The sequence below is a fragment of the Lepeophtheirus salmonis genome, chromosome 4, assembly GCF_016086655.4.
Source record: "Lepeophtheirus salmonis chromosome 4, UVic_Lsal_1.4, whole genome shotgun sequence".
In the NCBI taxonomy this organism is placed as follows: domain Eukaryota; kingdom Metazoa; phylum Arthropoda; class Copepoda; order Siphonostomatoida; family Caligidae; genus Lepeophtheirus; species Lepeophtheirus salmonis.
Window position 1 is genome coordinate 12571247 of NC_052134.2, and position 23297 is coordinate 12594543.

At 32.5% G+C, this 23297-nt stretch overlaps 2 protein-coding genes across 4 annotated transcripts; both read left to right on the plus strand.

The window, feature by feature from the left end:
- The first annotated feature begins 10891 nt into the window (after nt 1–10891).
- LOC121116780 (uncharacterized) lies at nt 10892–16336 on the plus strand. 3 transcript variants are annotated; one of them, XM_040711067.2, is made up of 2 exons: nt 10892–10993; nt 15732–16336. In XM_040711067.2, exons 1-2 carry the CDS (start codon nt 10976–10978, stop codon nt 16182–16184), a joined length of 471 nt encoding a protein of 156 aa, XP_040567001.1. In that variant the 5' UTR covers nt 10892–10975; the 3' UTR covers nt 16185–16336. The 3 variants fall into 3 exon arrangements, with proteins under 3 accessions (XP_040567001.1, XP_040567002.1, XP_040567000.1); XM_040711068.2 differs by lacking the exon at nt 15732–16336 and adding an exon at nt 11066–11655 and having other exon boundaries at nt 10896–10993; XM_040711066.2 differs by lacking the exon at nt 10892–10993 and adding an exon at nt 15535–15660.
- Nucleotides 16337–19043: 2707 nt separating this feature from the next.
- On the plus strand, nt 19044–19851 carry LOC121116779 (uncharacterized). The gene is made up of 2 exons (XM_040711065.2): nt 19044–19169; nt 19241–19851. The coding sequence occupies exons 1-2, from the start codon at nt 19152–19154 to the stop codon at nt 19691–19693; spliced, it is 471 nt and encodes a 156-aa protein (XP_040566999.1). The 5' UTR covers nt 19044–19151; the 3' UTR covers nt 19694–19851.
- Nucleotides 19852–23297: the final 3446 nt, after the last annotated feature.

The following is a 23297-nucleotide window of genomic DNA, read 5'->3' on the forward strand; positions in this document are numbered from 1 at the left end:
AAGTAAAGCAATACAACCTAATTTTATTTTAAACTCAGCTTAAATTTTTCATGAGGGAAAATACTTGATCAAATTCAATTATTTATATATAAGGGTCTGTGTACATACTTTTGGTTACCAGGTGTTCAAATGCCCACATAGCTTATTTAAATATATTTTTTTTAACGAACAAACTCTACAGACAAGTTTAGTTCTTGATAAACGAAAACTTTAAAACCATTTTGATCATGTGAGTGGGGAGGGGGGGGGGGAAGGTGTCTTATTGACAGAAAATTCTTCTTTTTGGCCTATATTTGGGGATTGGGGAGTGCTTTTTTTTCTTCTTTGATTTCTCCATTTTTGAGTTCTCCAGAACTTTTGCGGAATAACCAATTACCAATGTTGAATTATAAATAAATGAAGTCTACCGACATTTTTATTTTATTTTCACTGGAGTCATAGAACCTATCTTCTTATATATACTTACTAGTGCTGGTACCGTACGCGGTTCGCTACTGTATAATAGTAAAATGTTGGGTTTTTTAATCGAAGGAATGTAGTTTTTTTTAATATTTTGTTTATTTATAATTGATTTTCTGCACAAATTAGTTATTCCCACAAATACATAACTTCTCTAAAAAAAAGAAGCTTTGATATACCTATAATATAGAACGGTTATAAGATAATATTATTAATGAATTTATAGATTTGTTAGCAACAAGATGAGCCTGTCAACATTATTTGGTAATAACCAAGACCAATTAGAAGTCACTAATTACCAGCTGTCGAAAAAATTATTTCGTTTGATACAAATGTAACTGTAAGTGGGAGGTATGGTGAAGCTAACTTGAAAATATTTGGAGAGTTATCTAAATTATCCTGCTCACAAGGCATTGCATTGAAATAAAGTGAAAAATACGAAATTACTTTTTCACGAACCAAAGAATTATCAACAAAAAATGATTCTAAATACAAATTGTACGCTTAGAATGGTATTACGACTGGTACGGTACGAAATTGTACCGCTGTTTGGTTTCGTACATTTATAATAATTCCGTAGCGTACACGTAAAATGATGCTTCTACCCCATCTTGTTCGTTCGTTATAAGCCTTTACATATGTTCCCAATTTATCTGGACCACCCCACATATATATATATAGTATTATATAAACTATAGAAGGTATTTGATCATGAATCAAAGAGAGTACCACTGATGATTTATAAGTATAAGTCATTGTTGGACTCACAGTAGAACCGAGGAACAACATCAGAGTAAATCCTGCCTTTATTTTAGCTAGATAAGGGCTTGGGTTTGTGTTTATTTCCATAATTTGACTACTGATCGTAGCTAATTTAATAAAACGTCATGAATGCTAATCTGCTCCTCCCTCAAACATTTTTCAAACTGTCAGGGTTACCACGTTCATTTTCAGTTTATTTTTATTAGAAAACATAGCAATAGATATTATTACTTTCGTCCTTAGAAATTACTAGGGGCATTGGATCAAATTCAAAAGTTATTTGAGAAAAATGACATCATATATTGATGAATATATTGTCGTGCAACTTTCACTTGTATTATCTTTCAAAAAAGTAGGTACCCCAATCCTTGTTGTTCAAACTATGAGTCATCAATCAGTTACAAAGGGTTTTTTTCTAAACTTCTATAGCTTATTTGTAATTTAAACTAGAAAATATAGAAATTACTCACAGGTATTAAGGCACTCGGTTCTATCAATATCTGAAGTTAAACTACCCGTGTCTATGAAGTTCTAAAAGAAATAAACGTAGCCCATCCTTAGTTTTCAGACAAACGAGCAAGATATGTCTGTATAACATTTGAAAAGATCATACAATTTAATAACATATTATTTAATAATGTTGAAATAGATCAAAATTCCCCTTGAAAAATTAATTGTTTTACTTTCAGACATTTTTGAAGATTCCAAAAACAAATTTGGGGTCTTTTTATTTTGCATTTTTACGCACCATAAGAACTTTGTACACTGAAGTTGAAAAATAAAAATGGATTTACAAAAATTATGGGTAATTTTTTTATTTCTTATCACTTGCTGTATGAGTTAGAAATGGATGTTCCACATATGTATGTATACACCTATAATAAATTATAAAGATTGTGTGAACAAAAAAAAAAAAATTAAATAACATGAAGGATACTTTATGTATTATACACATACGACTATGATTGTATACATGAACAACTTCAATGGAGAAATTCGTCATGGAAACATTTGATAGCTTTTTCCTAACTGGTAAAATAGCGCAAGTAACCCGATTAAAAATGACTGTGACTATGAGGTTTTCCTAATAAATTGAACTCTACAGGATGCGTAGATTACATTATTTTCTATGGTGAATGATGGCAGATCAGGAAACAAAAATATCAGGCTTCCTTTATTCGGAAATGGTAGAAAAAGACATTATCAACATTGTAGACGTTCGTTTAAAGATTGTTTACCATGAGGATAAGGCCATCAACACTTTGTGCAGTCTTTTAAGACAATTTGTAGTTTGCAACTTTTGAGTGTAGTTTCGCTGGGGTTGTCGTAGTTTAAAATAATAAACTAATAAAACGAGGATTAGTCCTTTTATTAACACTCTCCCTTATTATAGGGTGAACCTTCAAACGCTATAAATCATTTTTTCCTCACTATAAAAACGGAAAATTGTTTCCGATAAAATTTTTTATTAATTGACAATATTGTCAATTCATTTTTTTAAACATATGGAGTAACAAATTTCAGAAAGCTAATTTATTTAAATAGGTATAGATTTTGTAACGAGTTCTTATGCACACTACATTTAAGACAATAAGAATTATGATATTCATAAGAGAGCAATAACAAAAAGAATTATATACATATATATTGTATACATGTACCCTTCTGCAATATTTCATTAATACGACTACATTGTTATTTCTTGGATCAAAAATATGTATATGATATACGTCAGAGAGCACAGTGACTGTTTTTCATACAGACAGACAACCACCCTTTGTTTTATTATTATAGATTTGTTATGTAATCCAATGACTATTCACAATAAGGATAAAATGATTAACCTTTAAATTCAAGTTGGCATATGCATATAAAACCTAGGCATAACCAAAAATAAATTAAGTTGAAAGTTTCAAAATGTAATTACTTTTTAATTATATACATATATGTATTATATATATAATTTAATTAATATGATCTAGTAAATATTCAATTCTTTTTAATAACAGTGAAATAATATAATCTTCATATGTAGAAATCCTTGAAAAAAATGTGGGCTTCTTTAAGTCTTTAATTTATAGGTTCAATGAGGTGAGTCACGTCTTTTGCAGCTTCTTAAAATGGTGTTTATTTTGCTTAATTGTCACAGAATAAAGTTAACCGCTTTAAATAGCCATTTAACATCTGCTTTGCATTCTTTTGTAAAAATATTTTAATGAAGCCTAATTAGATTTTAATACAATTAGAATGAGTCGAAAATCAAAGTTTTTAGAATCGAGAGTTGGATGTATTAGGAATTTTGTTATACTATAAAAAAACTACTCAATGGCAAATTTTAGGATTCAAAATGTATTTTAGAGGCTCCTTAAATCAATTGAAACGTTATTTTAGAATAATTTTTTATTTTTTAACCTGTGTCAGTGAATTGGGATATTACAGGGTGTTTTTTTTTAAATATGAACACGTACTATTGTAATAATTAATTCAGGTTGAGTGATTGAAATTAATTAATATTCTTATATGTTTCAAGTCGAAAAAATAACACTTGATCGATAATTTCCATTTGCACACCTCCTTGACGGTTGAAACCCCCTATGGAAGTATCTAAGCAGTAAGACATCTCTAACCACCGTTTAAATAAACTATCCCATGTCCATCTCACCAAGTCTACGAGGGCCCATGCCAGAGATTTCGAGGTTTCACACCAGACTGTCCAGAGAGCTATCCAAAAGTGGTGGAAAGAGCGTAATGAGAGTGGAGAGGGTACATTTGACACCAGATTGAAAGAAACCCATCTCTTCCATTGTAAGACTCTTTTGAATTATCTCAAGAAGGTACTTTTGCCCCCTCCCCCCTCACAATTACTGCCCTGATGCCAACCCCCTTGAATAAACCTTTTGGGTTTGCAGAGTCGTCATCCAACCCTCAAATCCACTGTCAGTCAACTCTGCGACACCATAACCAAGGACTACACCCACAACGGGTGCCAAGCCTTCTTCCGCCGCCTGGAAGCCATCGTTACCGCAAAGTATGTCTACATAAATTATTAAGAGAGCTCAGACACACATTCTTTTTTAGTATTAATTTTTTTGAAATTTTGAAGTGTTCAGATTTTAATGGACCACCCGGTATACACCCCTATATTTATAAAAATTCTTTTTATTCCATTGAATCTATATACTATTCCTAGTACTTATGGGGTTTCTCCTGAAAGGGATCTTGATAAAATTGTATCACATATGTGTGGACCCCGCTCTTTATATACATACGTTCACTAAACTAAAAAGGCGCCAAAATTGAATCAAAGGAATAAATTAAAGAAAAATTCCCACATGGTTCCTACTTCATAGTGTCGTTGTAGAAAAGCGTCGTAAAAAGCATGATGCAATTCAGATTTCTTTTCAGGTTTGATTCTGTTTGATTTCTGAAACAATGAACAATTATTTAGTAGCTTGTAAATTTCAATGGAGTCAGCATACAGAAAATTATATAATTTTGAATTTAAAGAAAAGCAGATACTTTGCCCCATTATTATGGATTTGTTGAACTCAAAGGGGGAAAATCATAGCGAATACGATTTATTCAAAGGATCAGGAAGTGTTTAGATGAGGATAAGGAGCACCCTGACTTAATCATTAAAAAGAAGTTGAAGGAAAAGGGAAGAAATCCAGAGACGACAACTTCATCATGAGGGTGGAAGCTGTTTTTTTGGATTATCCCAGCAGTCCAATTGCCCGCTTGACCAGGGAATTTGGGGTTAACTGGAACACAATGTCAAGATGTATCCAGGCGGATTTACGCTGCAGGTTATACAGGCTACAGACTGGCCAGTTACTGTCAGAGAGAACAAGGAAAATACTTCATCTCTAAGGATACATACCCCCTCCCCCCAAACTCTCTTAATTTAAATCTAATAGATGTCCTCACAATGCAAAGACCTCCCTAATCGATACCATCAAGGAGGAGTGCAGAAAGATGAACCAGAGAATGGTAAAAGCCGTCACTGCTCGCTTTAGAGGCTGAGTGGAGGCTTTGGTAAAGCCTGAGGGTTGTTACATCGAGTGGATTGTAATTTATACTAAATAACGTTGTCGTCAGTTTTTGAAATATGGAAATATATTGATTTTTTGCCGAGATATGCTATTTTTTGTGATTTTGTTAGTAAGGCTATAAGTAGGAACCCTGTATATCACGTATAGCCAATATTGAAGCTAGTCCAAAATACTGAATGACAGAGTTTGTTTAATAAGGACTATCAGATGTAAAACGTGTGAGGGAATTTTTGCAACTTATTATAGTCCGAGGAAGCACCTTTTGATTATGTAAGAAGTACTACTTTTAATTTATGATGTTTATTTTATGTAAATAGATGTAGGCTTAGAAAAATGATCCAATCACCTTAAAAAGAACCCATCCTAATATAGGTAAATACTCTCTTCGTGATATAGATACTTTTTAGACATAGAGTCCACAAAATCAAATAAATAATGTCATAATTAAACAACATAAAGATATTTAAAGAATTCCTAAAATGGCAAATATTAATAATAATTGTAAAGATGTAACAATTATTTTTGTATTTTAATTGAACAACTTATTAGAAAAATGCTTTGTGCCGTCATTTTTTTAATAATGATTTTCTCATTGGCTTATTTCTCATGGTTTCTTTATATGTAGGTACGTAGTGAAGAGGTTGATTTGAATATAAAATAATGTCATTAATTCATCCTACCGGGTGGTCCATTGAAATCTTAAAACGTACTAATGTAATAATCACTGCCTGTTGAGTGATATAAATTAATTCATATTTCAATATATTAGAGCATAAACAATTTAGTTAGAAAATAAAACAAATATGAGCTCTCTAACTTACGTAGAAGTCGCGAAAAGGACACTTGAACGTTATAGACGGATTTCCATTCGCGTACTTCTTGACTCTGGGAGTCTTCAAGACCACTGTCTATGACGTCAAAAAGTCCTAAACGTTGGAGAGGAAGAAGGTATATGTCAGAAACGTTAAACTGGATACGAAAAAGTTAAAGAAAACAGCCCAGGCCAATCCCCTCAAGTCTATGAGAGCTCATACAAGAGATTTCGGGTTTCACACCAAACTGTCCCGAGAGCTACCTTAAAAGTTGGTGGAAATAGCCTTGTCAGGTTTGAGAGGCCACTTTTGACACCAGTAAAAAAAAGAAAACCATCTCCTCCGTTGTAATTTTTTTAATAAGTTCCTTTGAACTCATTTATGACAATTTGGCCAACTACAGGCCAGATGCCAATCCCATCGACTATACCTTCGGAGTGCACTCCGAGGGGAAGATCTGCAGTGTCCGTCATCGAAACACCCTCAAAGCCACTATTAGCTAGCAATGGGACGCCATGATAGAGGACTACAAGTAACAAGGCTTCCACCGCCGCTTGGAACCCATCATTGCCGGTAAGGGTGGTTACATTAATAATTAAGAGAGCTCAAACACACATCTATTTATAATATTATTTTGTTGGAATTCTATGGTAAATTAATAAAAGTGTTGAAGTTTAAAATTCAAAGTGTTGGGAGAACTTAAAGAAAACAGTGCAGGCAGATTGTCCAGAGAGCTATAAAATAAAGTAGGTGGAAGGAGCCTTGTGAGGGTGAAGAGCCACTTTTGACATCAGCAATGAAAGAACCCCATCTTTTTCGTTACAAGACCTTATTTAATAAGTTTTGAATTAATCTTATGAGTTCGTTTGAACTCTATTTGACACTTGTGGCCTCCCTACAGCCGTAATGCCACCCCCCTTGACTACATCTGCAGTGTCGGTGATCGAAACGCCGAGGTCCTTAAAGCCACTGTCAGCCAGGACTGTGACCCCATGACAAAGTACTACATCCTCAGCGAATGCTAGGCCTTCCGTTACTTCCTGGGGACCACCTTTATTGTTAAGGCCATTTACATTAATGTTTAAGTTTAAAACTAAACGTTTACAGATTTCAATGGTCCACTCTATAAACAAAATTGTATGTATTCACTTTTAAAAGAAAAAATGATGTACAAATATTTTTTCCTCTTTAATGTTTGTCATCTGAAATGGAGTTGTAAAAATTGTCAATATAATATGCATTTAATAACAAAGATTTTTTTATAGGGGACAAAGAGTTGGGTTGGATTGTATGTCACTCATTAATTTACAAACATTGTTATGTATTGAGTATAAATTGTTTTAATATTATGTTGAGGTTGGGTAGAATCTCATACGATCAATATTCCGACATCTATGGTGTATACTGGTGTGCGCATCTAAAGCTGAACACTCCTTTAAATTTTACGCCAGGCACATATTTGTGATTTTATTGAGTTGAACCAGGTTTAAACTTCGAGGCAAGGGTCTTGACTAATTATAAACAAAACTCCAGCAAAATCTAAATAACAACAGTAAAACAACAGCCGATAATATGGAGAGACGTCGAGTCGCATTTTTGGAACTTTCCGCGCGGGGAAAAACTCCCTCTGAAATTGCAAAGTTTCTGAACTGCATCCACACCACCGTTTACAGCGTGGTAACTAAAGGGACTCCTGAGGCGACCACAAGATCTAAGTCAATGCCTCGAAGGTTGGACGAAATGGTGAAAAAGTCTGTCGAGGACAAGAGAGGCAAGGTCACCGTCAGCAGCCTTTCCAGAGAGTGCAACGTCAGCAGCAGAACAAACGACCGGTTAGTTGAGAAAGAACTTGGCCTTAAGGTCTACAAGAGAGCCCCTCGTCAAGCCCTCAAGCCTGTAGACAAGGAAAAGCGCCTCGCAAGGACGAAGATTCTTCTCAACATGCTGAAGAAAAAACCACCCGATGTCGTCGTTTTGTTCAGTGATGAGACGCCCTTCAGCCTAGGCGAGATGATGGCCAACGATTTCATCACCGGATTTCATCTTAGCTTTATTAGGAGTTTTTCCCCGCCCGGAAAGTTCCAAAATTTCGACTCGACGTCTCTCCATATCATAGGCTGTTGTTTGACTGTTCTATTTATATTTTGCTGGAGTTTTTTTTATAATTAGTCAAGACCCTTGCCTCGAAGTATAAACCTGGTTCAACTTAATAAAATCCCAAATATGTGCCTGGCATAAACCTCTATATCTACCAACCGGTGCGGCGAAAAATCTTTACACTTCGTTTTTGCTTCATAAATCAAGGTTTTTGTGAATGCAGTAAAATTTTCCCGGTGAAATATTTTTTTTTTAAAACTAGATTTTGGTAGTTGCCTTAGAAGCCAAGAAACCCTGAATCACCGAAATTCATTCCACGCATTTTTGGAAGCTGATAAGAAACCAAAGGAGGAGAAGTTGAAACCATGTGCCCAGACCAATTAACCAAACATGAATGTGGTGTTCCAGCCAGATGGTGCTCCTACACATACGTCCAAAAAGGCCCAGAAGTGGTTGGCCAAAGAAAAAGTGCCCTCCTACTCACCAAATGCCAACTTATTGGACTTCACTTTTTGAGTGCATGTTGAGCCTAAGGCCGTCACCCAAATATCAACAATCTCAAGAACACCGTAAACCAGTACTGGAATGCCATGATTTTTCTCAAAAGTTAATAAAGATCAAAGTTTGATCCCAATGAATATTTGTTTTATTTTAAAGCCAGTTTTGATAGTCTACTTTTTAAGAGCCCGACCATATATACATTTACCATTTTTCACAGAAAAGTTGAGAAGCTGAAGATCAATCAAGAGAAATGTTTTCAGTAATAGAAGAACATGAAAGCTTGGTGTTATTTATTGCAGTTGTATATGATGGTTGCAATACAAACGTTGGCACTTTGCCTGGAATCATGAGAAGATTGGAGCTCTCGATTGGAAGACCAGTACAATGGTTCATATGTCTTCTACATATGAAGGAATTACCCTTCAGATATTTTTTTTTAATACTTAGATAGACCAATATAACCTTGAATTAACTATTATTTTTGTTAAAAAACTTCTTTTGCATGCGTAATCAATGTTAAACAATAAGCTGAAATGGGAGAGGGAGACCAATATTGCTTCATAGAAGCCTCGTAAAATTTCATGTATTTGCAAGAGTTCCTTTCATCAATATGCAACTTTCGAGAAAAGAGGAATGACGTATCTCACTCTTTTATTCATATGATACCCCGTAAAGTCCATGATAAGTCGCAGACTACTGGAAATGAGAAATACACAGAAGGAGAATGGAATTAGCCCTACAAAGTTAGTGTTTGGATAAAATATAAGGTCAATTGTGCCAATTTTATCTAGGAAATACAATAATAATTATGATTTATCTATAAAGAAAATCAGCGGAATCATGGTCTTGATCAAAGAATAAACGATTTAAGCATTGGACAATACGTATTTATCCAAAATTACATATCAAAACGATGGATTCATTGGGGAAAAGTATTTAAACATAAAAATAAAAGGCGCTACGTGATTGAAATGAAAAAATGGGCATTTATGGATTTGTAAAAGGCGATTTATTTGCATGGATGCCATATAAAATGAGTGAATCATTCGTTTTGAAATTTGTTAATGTCGTTATAGGGGAAAAGGGGATGTTATTTATTTAGTATAAATGTTTATTGTATTAGTATGATTTAAAGATTGGGTAGAAAAATACTCCGATATCTATAGTAAATGTATATAAATGCATTAGCGAGCATTTAATAAATACGTATAGTTCATATACAACAAATAAAATATAAATTTTTTGAAGGTAAGATCAATTAAAGGGTCATTTTCATCCCTGCCATTGTAACATTTACTAAAATAAAAATATAGTATGTATTGTATATACAGAGTGCGACAACATAACTCAAGTTGTGTTTGACAGAGTTTTTAAAATCATATCAGATAGCGACGCTCCTGATTTTCCAATCACTGAACTTTAATATTTAATACCCAGTGGGTTGTTTTTTCATTTTTTGTTACTTTTTAAATAACTTTTCATTTACAGGTTTTAAAGGAATAATTAAATATAAAAAGAAAGATTCTGAATAAAATTAAAAAATGTCTTACTTTATAATCGGGATGAATAGTAAATTAAATAATTAGTTTTTTGCGATTTTGCCAAAGTAAATCTAAAAAATTCATACGATTAAATTTGATAAATCTGAACATAGTTCTATAGCATCATTACATGATGAGCTATTTGCGTTCAAAGAATTTTGACAATTTCAAATTTTGAAAATGAATTGAAATTGAAGCCATTAAGAAATTTCCTCTATCTCACCAATAAAAAACTCGAGAGCTAAATTCCGATTAGTTTAATTGTATAAAATATACTTTCAAACCATTTTTTGGCAATATAATATTTTCGACGGTAAATGCACGCCCCTTACATATTTAAAGCATGATAACAACGGACTGTATTTCCAAGAGAAATTTAGAATATTGCTCTTAAAATGAATCCATGTTTACGTGCTATTTCTATTACAGCATGACTGCTACACATTATAAACTTAAGTGGACGCACCCAGTATATACCTAACAATTAATTTGTTTGGCATTGTACATAATATGTATATAACCCTTAATTTGTATACATACATGAATAAAAAATTGATCCAAAGCAGGCCGTCTAATATATCTATGTAACTTAGACGCACAATTAACCTTATATGTACTTTCTGCCTCCCTAAAAAGAATGAGAATTACATGGATGGGTAGGTATATAAATCAATGTAGATATTGATAACGACATCATTCTCAGATCATCAGTTACATAGATCAAAATAGACAATTCAACTCATAATACAAAATGAAAACATTCTTCAGTGTGAGTGAAACACCTTTTCAAGCATTAGTCTTATCCAAGATTCATTTCTTTATCATATTAAACTCTTTTCAGGTCCTTGTTTTCTTTGTTGTCTCTGCTTTTGCATCTCCTGATGCCAAAGCAGATCCTGAAGCCGATCCTGAACCTTACTACGGCTATGGAGGACTCTATGGATATGGAAGACCATATGCCGCTGCTTATACCAACAGCTACTTTTATACTCCTCGCCCTGTCGGCTATGGAGGACACTCTTATGGATATGGAGGACGTTCCCTTGGTTATGGAGGACACTTTCTTGGAAAACGTGATGCTGAAGCTTCTCCTGAAGCTGAGGCTGATCCCGGATATGGTTACTACTCATCTCATCGTGCCTATGGTGGTCACCTTCGTGGGGGATATCATGGTCGTCCTTATGGGCTCGGATATAATTATGGCAGAGGATATGGACATGGATCAGGATATCCTTATCTCAGTGGATACCATTATGGAGGATACTATTATTAAAGAGTTCTTTCTTTTCAGTCATAAAGAGCATCACTTGGAAGAAGTATTCAAAAAAATGAATCTTGTAGTTTTTTGATCTTATGTAACTTTTTTTTTTTTTCATGGTGGTTTTGTTAAGCCTTCTGTTTAGTTCATAAATACATTTCATAAAAAAGTTATTCCTTTATTGCAACATATTTTGTGGTAAACATCTATATACATTTGGAAATGATAATAGAGCAAAGTCTTTGTGAATGCTTGCTTATTTGTGGGTATTCTTTCCTACAGTCATTTTTTAGTGTATTTTAGGACAGTTTAAATCCTTGTTCTAAGAAAAAAATATGAATCAAGGGCTGTTTTTGAAGAAGGAGTATGTCTAGCTAAAGCTCATATTAAAATAGAAAATAAGTAGATGATATGAAATAAAAAATCATGGATATGACTTGGGCCAGGTTTAGCAATGAGCGTGTGTCGTTAAAGCTCAACCAGTTAGTGGTCTAGAGATTAAAGTACTCCTTGGCTCATCACATCAAATTTTAAATAAATCTCAAGCTGTTATTGTTATCTTTTCATTCTTGAGGAGAGAACATTAACACGTGTGCGTGTGCAGATGAAAAATGGAAAGCAACACACAGAAGTTATTGGGAGATATCTTCTATGTTATTAAAGCAAAGTGTGTCTGTTCATCCACCCATAATAACTCCGGGTACTGCTCCTAGGTGACTATAAATTGAAGTTCATTTAAAAAGAATTACTCTCATCATATATTTATAATATTACCGATTCTTTATCATTTTATACAAAATCTAGAGTCCTTTAGAGCAACTTGTTTCCATTAGTGGGGTCACTAGCAACTATGGATGGGTCGAAAGATAATTTCCAAATAGAAGAATACAATTTAAACTCTTGTGTCATTAATTTTTATGAGTATTTCTCAGAAGAGAGGGATCCACTAAAAAATAACTGGATACGCCCCTTTTACCCCCCTGGTTATCATGATTTGTATGTCATGAAAGATGCCCTTATTCAACTTTCATGTAACCAAACACTAAAAACAAATTTTGATTCAAAAATAATTGACAAATGCGGGTTTTTCTGTAATGAATGAGTACCCACTGCTGGCCAAATCAGCTTTAGATTTACTTATACCATTTGGCTTAAATTATTTATACGAAAAGATATATTCCATATTAACTTATATCAAAATGCATACAAATTCCTGCTTAACGTAGAGCTGCTGTACACAAAGTCAAAGATAATATAGACCTGCTTTGCTCAATGCACTGTGTATATCCTTCAAATTCAGACTTTAATTCGATTATGAACTTATTTTCAAAACCCCCAGCCTGCAATGTTATTCCATTTTGAGTCTCAATTTTAACTTGCCTTTCTCAAAGTAAGTGCCGCCTATTTTGATGCCATATTAACACTGCCTTACTGTAATTATCTATTTATCTGGACAATTTGCTTTGTTTAGGATTTATTCGTATATTTAGCCACTTGTAATCAAGGTTAAATTATTTTAATTAACTGTTCTGTTTAAAGTCGTTCCTATATTTTTCCAATTGATTTCTTGGATTAATCTTCTTCTTTAATTTGAGGACTAAAAATCATGTTGTTAAAATTAGGTTATTAAGGTGAATTACGTTTTTTTCAATATCTTATATTCATAAAAGTATTTTTAGCATTTTAATTTATATTTACAAAATGGATGGAATAGCTGAAAAAATGATACAAAAATTTGACTAACTTAATTGCATAACCGTTCAAATGTTTGCCATTTCATGAACTACGTTTAATTTTTGGGATCTCTTTTTTTACCAAGTTTACTCAGTGCATTATATCAAGAATGTTCATTAACAAAAATTTAAGTTTTTAATTAATTTATAATTCAATGAAAAAATCAGTACCCATTGTCAATAACGAAACATGTCAATAGTCTGTCGAGGTCATTATACGGTTTTATCATCTAACCATCAAAATACATTTGATTTCAAAGAAAGCAAGGGGCAACCAACATCATCATGGATGGTTTTCTAAAAATAAAAGCCCCACAAGAACTGAACATGATCCACTATGACATGAAGCATCTTCCCCTCTCCCCACTTCTTTTGAGTTATCCTGGTCCTCTTGTTGGGTTCTTTAGTTATTTTATTGTTTTGGCTGTCAAAACAATTTGTAAAACTTACTCAATCTGTGTATTATAAAGGTTAAAGTTATTATTTCTACCATTAACTTCAGTTGGTATTATACTCTGTTCATTACAGTTTCGTCGTAATAAACAAGATATTTGCATTTAGGCTATGCAATGTCCTTTTTAATCATATTTCCGATTGGGATCCCTTGAGATTTTTTGCACTTTATAAGTTGGGTTGACTAAAAAAAGTTTAAGAAACGCTGTATTAGAAGATAAGCAGGAGACCAAGATTTTGAAGTTTATACTAGAGTGAATGAATTATATTTTGAAGAGCACGAAGAGCCTGGCCTTCAATAAACTCTGACTATGCTATAGAACATTTTTTTACTAATGAATTTAGCTTCAAAAGAAGAAAATTTCAATTTACGGATTGGTCAACATTATTTATATTTATGAATTGACTAGTAGCTAAGGATACCCAATACGGTTGACTCTTCTAAAGAATTTAAAATAATATGAGCTAATTTTAAAAAAATTGATTTTTTTTTTCACTTTTTTTATATCCAACTTTAATATATATTTAATATTCTACTATAAATAACATTTAAAACATAAGAGTTGAGAAAATTCAAGTAACAGGTTTAAAAACACTAGTAAATAAAACATAACATAAAAGTAATGATTAATATTTTTTTCAAAAAACGGATGAGAATTTGAGGTTGCGTAATATTATTACCTTCCCCTTTTTGAATATACATAAACTACCTATATATCCATTAACAAAGTAATTATCCTACATTTTACCCAACTAACAATGAAGAAATTTATTAATAACGACATCGATAGCAATTATCAAATTGTTCACATTAAAAAAAAAAAGAAATTAAAATAATATCACATTTACCGTTAGAAAATAATTAAAAGACTAGCTGTATTCGAGTTAATTTCATCTTGTTTAGAGCTACTTGACATTTCCTTTGTGAAGGGTGAAATTTAAAAAACTGTGCTTGAGGTTGTTGATTCTAGCTAATGAAAGGAAAATGACACTTTATACAGGGTGAGCAACACAGCTTCCTTTTCAAAAAGTAATACAACAAGTTTTATAATTCAGGAAAGTTATATTTTCATTTCATAATGATAACAATAATAAAAAAATTATTTTGAATGTTTTTAAATGTTAAATCAGATAGTCGACTCCTCCACCCACCACGAAGATTTATACATTTTTTTTCGTTTCTCTTAAAAAAAATTTGTTCAGAAAGAGGACTTAAAAGGATAAATATTTTATACAAAAAGATGAAAAATTAAATTGGCAACATGTATTAATTCAAAGATGAGAATGATTGTTGGATTAAGTAATTTGTTATTGGCGATTATTCAAAGGTTTTTTTCGGAAATAAATGCCCTTCGAATTACCCCCCACTCGAAACAAAACCACACCAATTTACAATCCTTGCATATCACCAAATCTAACAAAATCTTTTTTAACTCACTACCAAAATTATTCCTGGAATTATTTTTGTTCAAATAATTCTGCAAATTTAAAATTATCAAAATAAATTAAAAAAATCGTTAGTTGGATATTATAAATGGGAAAAATTAACTAATTTCTCAAACTTCACTAAGAAATACTCAAGAGCTAAATTGCAGTTAGTTTAAGTAATAAAAAAATGCTCATTCGAACCATTTATGATTTCGACGGCAAACGCACGTTCATAACTATTCCAAGGCATGATAGTGACTGACTTTTATTTTTAAGATAGCTTTGGAATCGTCCCTCTAGAATGAAGGCAAAGAGGGATGGTAAATAATAAATGTATAATAATTAGATTCAAAGCAAGCCGTATAATATACATAACTATGTAACAGAGACGCACAATTAACCTTATATGTACTTTTTGCCTCCCTAAAAAGAATGAAAATTACATGGATGGGTAGGTATATAAATCAATGTAGATTTTGATAACGACATCATTCTCAGATCATCAGTTACATAGATCAAAATAGACAAGTCAACTCATAATACAAAATGAAAACATTCTTCAGTGTGAGTCAAACACCTTTTCAGCATTAGTCTTATCCAAGATTCATTTCTTTATCATATTCAACTCTTTTCAGGTCCTTGCTTTCTTTGTTGTCTCTGCTTTTGCATCTCCTGATGCCAAAGCAGATGCTGAAGCCGATCCTGAACCTTACTACGGCTATGGAGGACTCTATGGATATGGAAGACCATATGCCGCTGCTTATACCAACAGCTACTTTTATACTCCTCGCCCTGTCGGCTATGGAGGACACTCCTATGGATATGGAGGACATTCCCTTGGTTATGGAGGACACTCCCTTGGTTATGGAGGACACTTTCTTGGAAAACGTGATGCTGAAGCTTCTCCTGAAGCTGAGGCTGATCCCGGATATGGTTACTACTCATCCCATCGTGCTTATGGTGGTCACCTTCGTGGGGGATATCATGGTCGTCCTTATGGGCTCGGATATAATTATGGCAGAGGATACGGACATGGATCAGGATATCCTTATCTCAGTGGATACCATTATGGAGGATACTATTATTAAAGAGTTCTTTCTTTTCAGTCATAGAGAGCATCACTTGGAAGAAGTATTCAAAAAAAATGAATCTTGTAGTTTTTTGATCTTTTGTAACTTTTTTTTATTTCATGGCGGTTTTATAAGCCTTCTGTTTAGTTCATAAATACATTTCGTAAACAAAAAAGTCTTATAATTTCATTCAAGACATTTTTTGGTAGGTATGTCTATTAATATGGATATTGACTCTGTCAATTATTTAATTAAAAAAGTAAGGGTTATATAGAATGTTTTGAGTAAGACCGAAATAGTTAATTTTATTGATAAGTAAATATAATTATATCAAAATTTTGAACTGGAGGTATCGCCACAAAATCTTTTTATGATTTGGTTTTAGCAACGAGTATGTGTAGCTAAAACTCACACGAAAAATGAAAAGAATTTACATTATGAGGTTTTTTTTGAAAAGTCTGTACAAAGTCCAAGAGATGCCACTATTGGCGTGTATCGAGGTTATGTTTAGATAATAACATCTCTTGGAAGAACTTTCAGCCAGATCATCTATTTCTTTCTGTTAGGCATTTGTTTGAATCTAAGAATCGGGCATAAAGATTATTGCGACTGTATTTTGGATTTGCAAGGAATAATCCTCATTAACTATGTGGAAAAGTATAAAAATATTAAAGAAGCACATTATTCAATGACATTGGACTATTTAAAAACTGAAAGGCAAGGCAAATGCCTGCGATTGGCCCACAAAAAAGTGATTTTCCATCACAATAATGCACAAACTCAGACCTTAGCAATTGCAACTCGAGATGCCCACAGCATTAGCAATCTGATGGACCTTAACTCGTATGTTACCCATCAACATATCATGTATTGGGCTCTATGATTTCTGAAGTAGTAAACTCAAGAGGGTGTCCAGAACGTTCAGTGTCACTTGTGCCCATATGGCCACTCCAAACATTTTGAAAGTACATATAAACTGCTTTATCGAAGATGCAGAGTCCCCATAACGTTTATCAAGCTTCTTTTTAGTCCTCTGAGGTGTTTTGCCTGTCATAAAGTAATGTTTAATCAAAACACAAAATTATATTTCGTCCATTTTTTTTTTAAATCACTTAACTTTCTTGATTTTAACAAATGCTAAATAGAAAGAAATAGATCAATCTAGCTGAAAGTTGGTGTCAGTTTTTTCAAGAGATGCTACTAACTTAACATAGCCTCGATACGTACCAGTAGTACCATCTCTCAGACTTTGCACGGACATTTTAAACGACTATTGTATATATTTTTTAAATAATTTGTTACTTTAGATCAGGTTTAGCAGCGAGTGTATGTAGTTACAGCTCAGCCAGGTTGCCCTCTATAAACTTTGGAGACTAAAGTACATCCTGGCTCTTCGTTCATATTAAAAAAATATATATCCAGCTTATTATTATCTTTTTTCATTCTTGAGGAGAGAACATACACGACTTAAGTAACAATGTGTGAGTCTTCTCAAGAAAATGACCAATAACACTCATGATTGCGTTTGGTGAGTTATTTTCTCTATTATTAAATCAAAATGTGTCTGTTCGTTGGTGCATAATAACTTTGCATAATGCCGGGCACTATCGTTAGTTGACTATAAATCGAAGTACATATAAAAAGTTTTATTCTCAGTATTTAGTTTTATCTTTCAATTTTACCGTCTTAACAATTATTCTTTATATTTGAAAAAAAGTAATCAAGAGTCCATTAGAAGAGTGTTTCTCAAAGTGGGTGCCGCAGAACACTAGGATTTTCTTTAAAACATGTCATGTGTGCCGTCAGAAAAATACATATTTTGATATCTTATTTAAAAAATCTAAATTTCAGTTATAAATATATTTGAATAAAAAACACATTCATTTTACATATGAATGGATATAATTTTTAATTTATTTCGGTTAACTAAAAATATAAAATTAACAGTACACAATTGTTTCCAATGCCCATTATCAATAATGTATCATGTCAAAAATCTGCCGGGTTAGCCTGACTGCAGTTCGCAGTATACTGTTTTATCATTAAACTTTCAAAATACATTTGATTTAACAAAGAACAAGGAACTAGCACCATCATGATAAATCGTATCTAAAAAGAAACACACCACGAGAATTGACTGTGAAATGTAGCCTTAGCTCTGCACTTCATTGGGTTCTTCTGGTCTTGTTGTTTGATTTTTCTGTTGCTGTATGGATGCGGTGGTCAAAAAATTGTTAAGCACCGTACAAATCAGTGTTTTTTGTACACTGATGATAAATTGATTGGACAATTAGTTACAGACGATTTCTCATCTACGTTAAAAATGTTGGGTTTTACAAAATAAATGTGATTTTAACTACCCAATTTGAGCAAACTACGCCAACTTATAATTTTTGCTTAACACCAGGTTTGATAGATCTCTAAAATGATTATCCTTTAAAGGATCTGAGTTTATTGAAGTTTGCAAATTTAAAATCATGAAAATGAATTGCAAAGATCGTTTATTGTTTATTAAAAATTGAAGCAATTAACTTATTTTTCAAAATTTCACAAATAAAAAACTCAAGAGCTAAGTTGCAATTAGTTGTATTACTCTAAAATATTCTGTCCACTCATTATTTGCCAATAGTTACATTCGACAGAAAACGAACGTTCCTCAATCCTCCAACGCATAATAGCGACTGACTTTGATTGTCAAGATAATTTTAAGGTCATCCATCTTGAATAAAAGCAAAAAGGGATGGAAAACCCTTCATTTATTTACATAAATATATAATAATTATATTCAAAGCAGGCCGTAAAGTGAACATAACTATCTGGCAAACCCGCACAATTAAACTTTTATATGTACTTTCTGCCTCCCTAAAAAGAATGAAAATTACATGGATGGGTAGGTATATAAATCAATGTAGATTTTGATAACGACATCATTCTCAGATCATCAGTTACATAGATCAAAATAGACAAGTCAACTCATAATACAAAATGAAAACATTCTTCAGTGTGAGTCAAACACCTTTTCAGCATTAGTCTTATCCAAGATTCATTTCTTTATCATATTCAACTCTTTTCAGGTCCTTGCTTTCTTTGTTGTCTCTGCTTTTGCATCTCCTGATGCCAAAGCAGATGCTGAAGCCGATCCTGAACCTTACTACGGCTATGGAGGACTCTATGGATATGGAAGACCATATGCCGCTGCTTATACCAACAGCTACTTTTATACTCCTCGCCCTGTCGGCTATGGAGGACACTCCTATGGATATGGAGGACATTCCCTTGGTTATGGAGGACACTCCCTTGGTTATGGAGGACACTTTCTTGGAAAACGTGATGCTGAAGCTTCTCCTGAAGCTGAGGCTGATCCTGGATATGGTTACTACTCATCCCATCGTGCTTATGGTGGTCACCTTCGTGGGGGATATCATGGTCGTCCTTATGGGCTCGGATATAATTATGGCAGAGGATACGGACATGGATCAGGATATCCTTATCTCAGTGGATACCATTATGGAGGATACTATTATTAAAGAGTTCTTTCTTTTCAGTCATAGAGAGCATCACTTGGAAGAAGTATTCAAAAAAAATGAATCTTGTAGTTTTTTGATCTTATGTAACTTTTTTTTTTTTCATGTCGGTTTTGTTAAGCCTTCTGTTTAGTTCATAAATACATTTCATAAAAAAATTATTCCTTTATTACAACATATTTTGTGGTAAACATCTATATACATTTGGAAATGATAATAGAGCAAAGTCTTTGTGAATGCTTGCTTATTTGTGGGTATTCTTTCCTAAAGTCATTTTTTAGTGTATTTTAGGACAGTTTAAATCCTTGTTCTAAGAAAAAAATATGAATCAAGGGCTGTTTTTGAAGAAGGAGTATGTCTAGCTAAAGCTCATATTAAAATAGAAAATAAGTAGATGATATGAAATAATAAATCATGAATGTGACTTGGGATCAGGTTTAGCAATGTGTGTGTGTCGTTAAAGCTCAACCAGGTAGTGGTCTAGAGACGAAAGTACTCCTTGGCTCATCCCATCAAATTTTAAAAAAATCTCAAGCTGTTATTGTTATCTTTTCATTCTTGAGGAGAGAACATTTAAACGTGTGCGTGTGCAGATGAAAAATAGAAAGCAACACACAGAATTTATTTGGGAGATATCTTCTATGTTATTAAAGCAAAGTGTGTCTGTTCATCCACCCATAATAACTCCGGGTACTGCTCCTAGTTGACTATAAATTGAAGTACATTTTAAAAAAAATACTCTCATCATATATTTATAATATTACCGATTCTTTATCATTTTATACAAAATCTAGAGTCCTTTAGAACAACTTGTTTCCAATAGTGGGGGTCACTAGCAACTATGGATGGATCGAAAGATAATTTCCAAATAGAAGAATACAATTTAAACTCTTGCGTCATTAATTTTTATGAGTATTTCTCAGAAGAGAGGGATCCACTAAAAAATAACTGGATAGGCCCCTTTTGCCCCCCAGCTTATCATGATTTGTATGTCATGAAAGATGTTCTTATTCAACTTTTATGTAACCATACGCTAAAAACAAATTTTGATTCTAAAAAAATTGACATATTCTTTTTTTTCTTTAATGAATGAGTACCCACTGCTGGCCAAATCAGCTTTAGATTTACTTATACCATTTGGCTTAAATTATTTATACGAAAAGATATATTCCATATTAACTTATATCAAAATGAATACAAATTGCTGCTTAACGTAGAGCTGCTGTACACAAAGTCAAAGATAATATAGACCTGCTTTGCTCAATGCACTGTGTATATCCTTCAAATTCAGACTTTAATTCGATTATGAACTTATTTTCAAAACCCCCAGCCTGCAATGTTATTCCATTTTGAGTCTCAATTTTAAGTTCATACACCACAAAAAAAGAAGTGAAATGGTTTCATGTAGTACATATGGATATTTTATATTACAATAAATTCAATTATTTCTTCGTTGTCTTTCTTATTTTTATCAATGTATAAAATATTAAAAATGTTATAAACTATATTCCTTGCCACCTTAATATTTTGATGCCTTTAAGTCATCTTTTTATAAAATGCCTTACCAAATTATCTATTTATCTGGACAATTTGCTTTGTTTGATTTATTCGTATATTTAGCCACTTGTAATCAAGGTTAAATTATTTTAATTAACTGTTTTGTTTAAAGTCGTTCCTATATTTTTCCAATTGATTTCTTGGATTAATCTTCTTCTTTAATTTGAGGACTAAAAATCATGTTGTTAAAATTAGGTTATTAAGGTGAATTACGTTTTTTTCAATATCTTATATTCATAAAAGTATTTTTAGCATTTTAATTTATATTTACAAAATGGATGGAATAGCTGAAAAAATGATACAAAAATTTGACTAACTTAATTGCATAACCGTTCAAATGTTTGCCATTTCATGAACTACGTTTAATTTTTGGGATCTCTTTTTTCCAAAAGTTTGGGAACTCAGTGCATTATATCAAGAATGTTCATTAACAAAACTTTAAGTTTTTAATTAATTTATAATTCAATGTATTTTAATTTATAATTAAAAAAATCAGTACCCATTGTCAATAACGAAACATGTCAATAGTCTGTAGGTCATTATACGGTTTTATCAACTAAACGTCAAAATACATTTGACTTCACAGAAAGCAAGGGGCAACCAACATCATAATTGATGGTTTTCTAAAAATAAAAGCCCCACAAGAACTGAACATGATCCACTATGACATGAAGCATCTTCCCCTCCCCTCACTTCATTTGAGTTATCCTGGTCCTCTTGTTGGGTTCTTAAGTTATTTTAATGTTTTGGCGGTCAAACAAAATTTGTAAAACTTACTCAATCTGTGTATTATAAAGGTTAAAGTTATTATTTCTACCAATAAATACAGTTGGTAGTATACTCTTCATTACAGTTTCGTCGTAATAAACAAGATATTTGCATTTAGGCTATGCAATGTCATTTTTAATCATATTTCCGATTGGGATCCCTTGAGATTTTTTGCACTTTATAAGTTGGGCTGACTAAAAAAAGGTTTGAGATACGCTGTATTAGAAGATAAGCAGGAGACCAAGATTTTGAAGTTTATACTAGAGTGAATGAATTATATTTTAAAGAGCACGAAGAGCCTAGCCTCCAACAAACTCTGACTATGCTATAGAACATTTTTTTACCAATGAATTCAGCTTCAAAAGAAGAAAGCTTCAATGTTCTGATTGGTCAACATTATTTATATTTATGAATTGACTAGTGGCTAAGGATGCCCAATACGGTTGACTCTTCTAAAGAATTTAAAATAATATGAGCTAATTTTAAAAAAATTGATTTTTTTTTTCACTTTTTTTATATCCAACTTTAATATATATTTAATATTCTACTATAAATAACATTTAAAACATAAGAGTTGAGAAAATTCAAGTAACAGGTTTAAAAACACTAGTAAATAAAACATAACATAAAAGTAATGATTAATATTTTTTTCAAAAAACGGATGAGAATTTGAGGTTGCGTAATATTATTACCTTCCCCTTTTTGAATATACATAAACTACCTATATATCCATTAACAAAGTAATTATACTACATTTTACCCAACTAACAATGAAGAAATTTATTAATAACGACATCGATAGCAATTATCAAATTGTTCACATTAAAAAAAAAAGAAATCAAAATAATATCACCATTGCCGTTAGAAAATAATTAAAAGAGTAGCTGTATTCGAGTTAATCTCATCTTGTTTCGCACTTTAAAGATACGAGTTTGGAGTTTACAAATAACTTTCGATGCCTTACGGAGTTTATAGCTGGTGCCTTCGAATAATGTAGAAGCTCATGCGAATCAGGCCTTCTCAATATCCTGGTTGATGACTTCCAGAGTCCTACATTACCAAAATATGACAGAAATTGTCTTCAATTGATTGCAATTTCAGCACTTTGATCGAACGTCATTAAAATGTATCTTAGTAAAGATGACGATATCCGATATTTTAAATACAGTTCTGTTGAACTGAGGAGTGAATCCAAAAAACAGGACAATCAAATTAAACATAACTATAACACAATTATAACAGTATCAGAAACGTTTAAAGAGATTCGGGATCATTTAAAAAA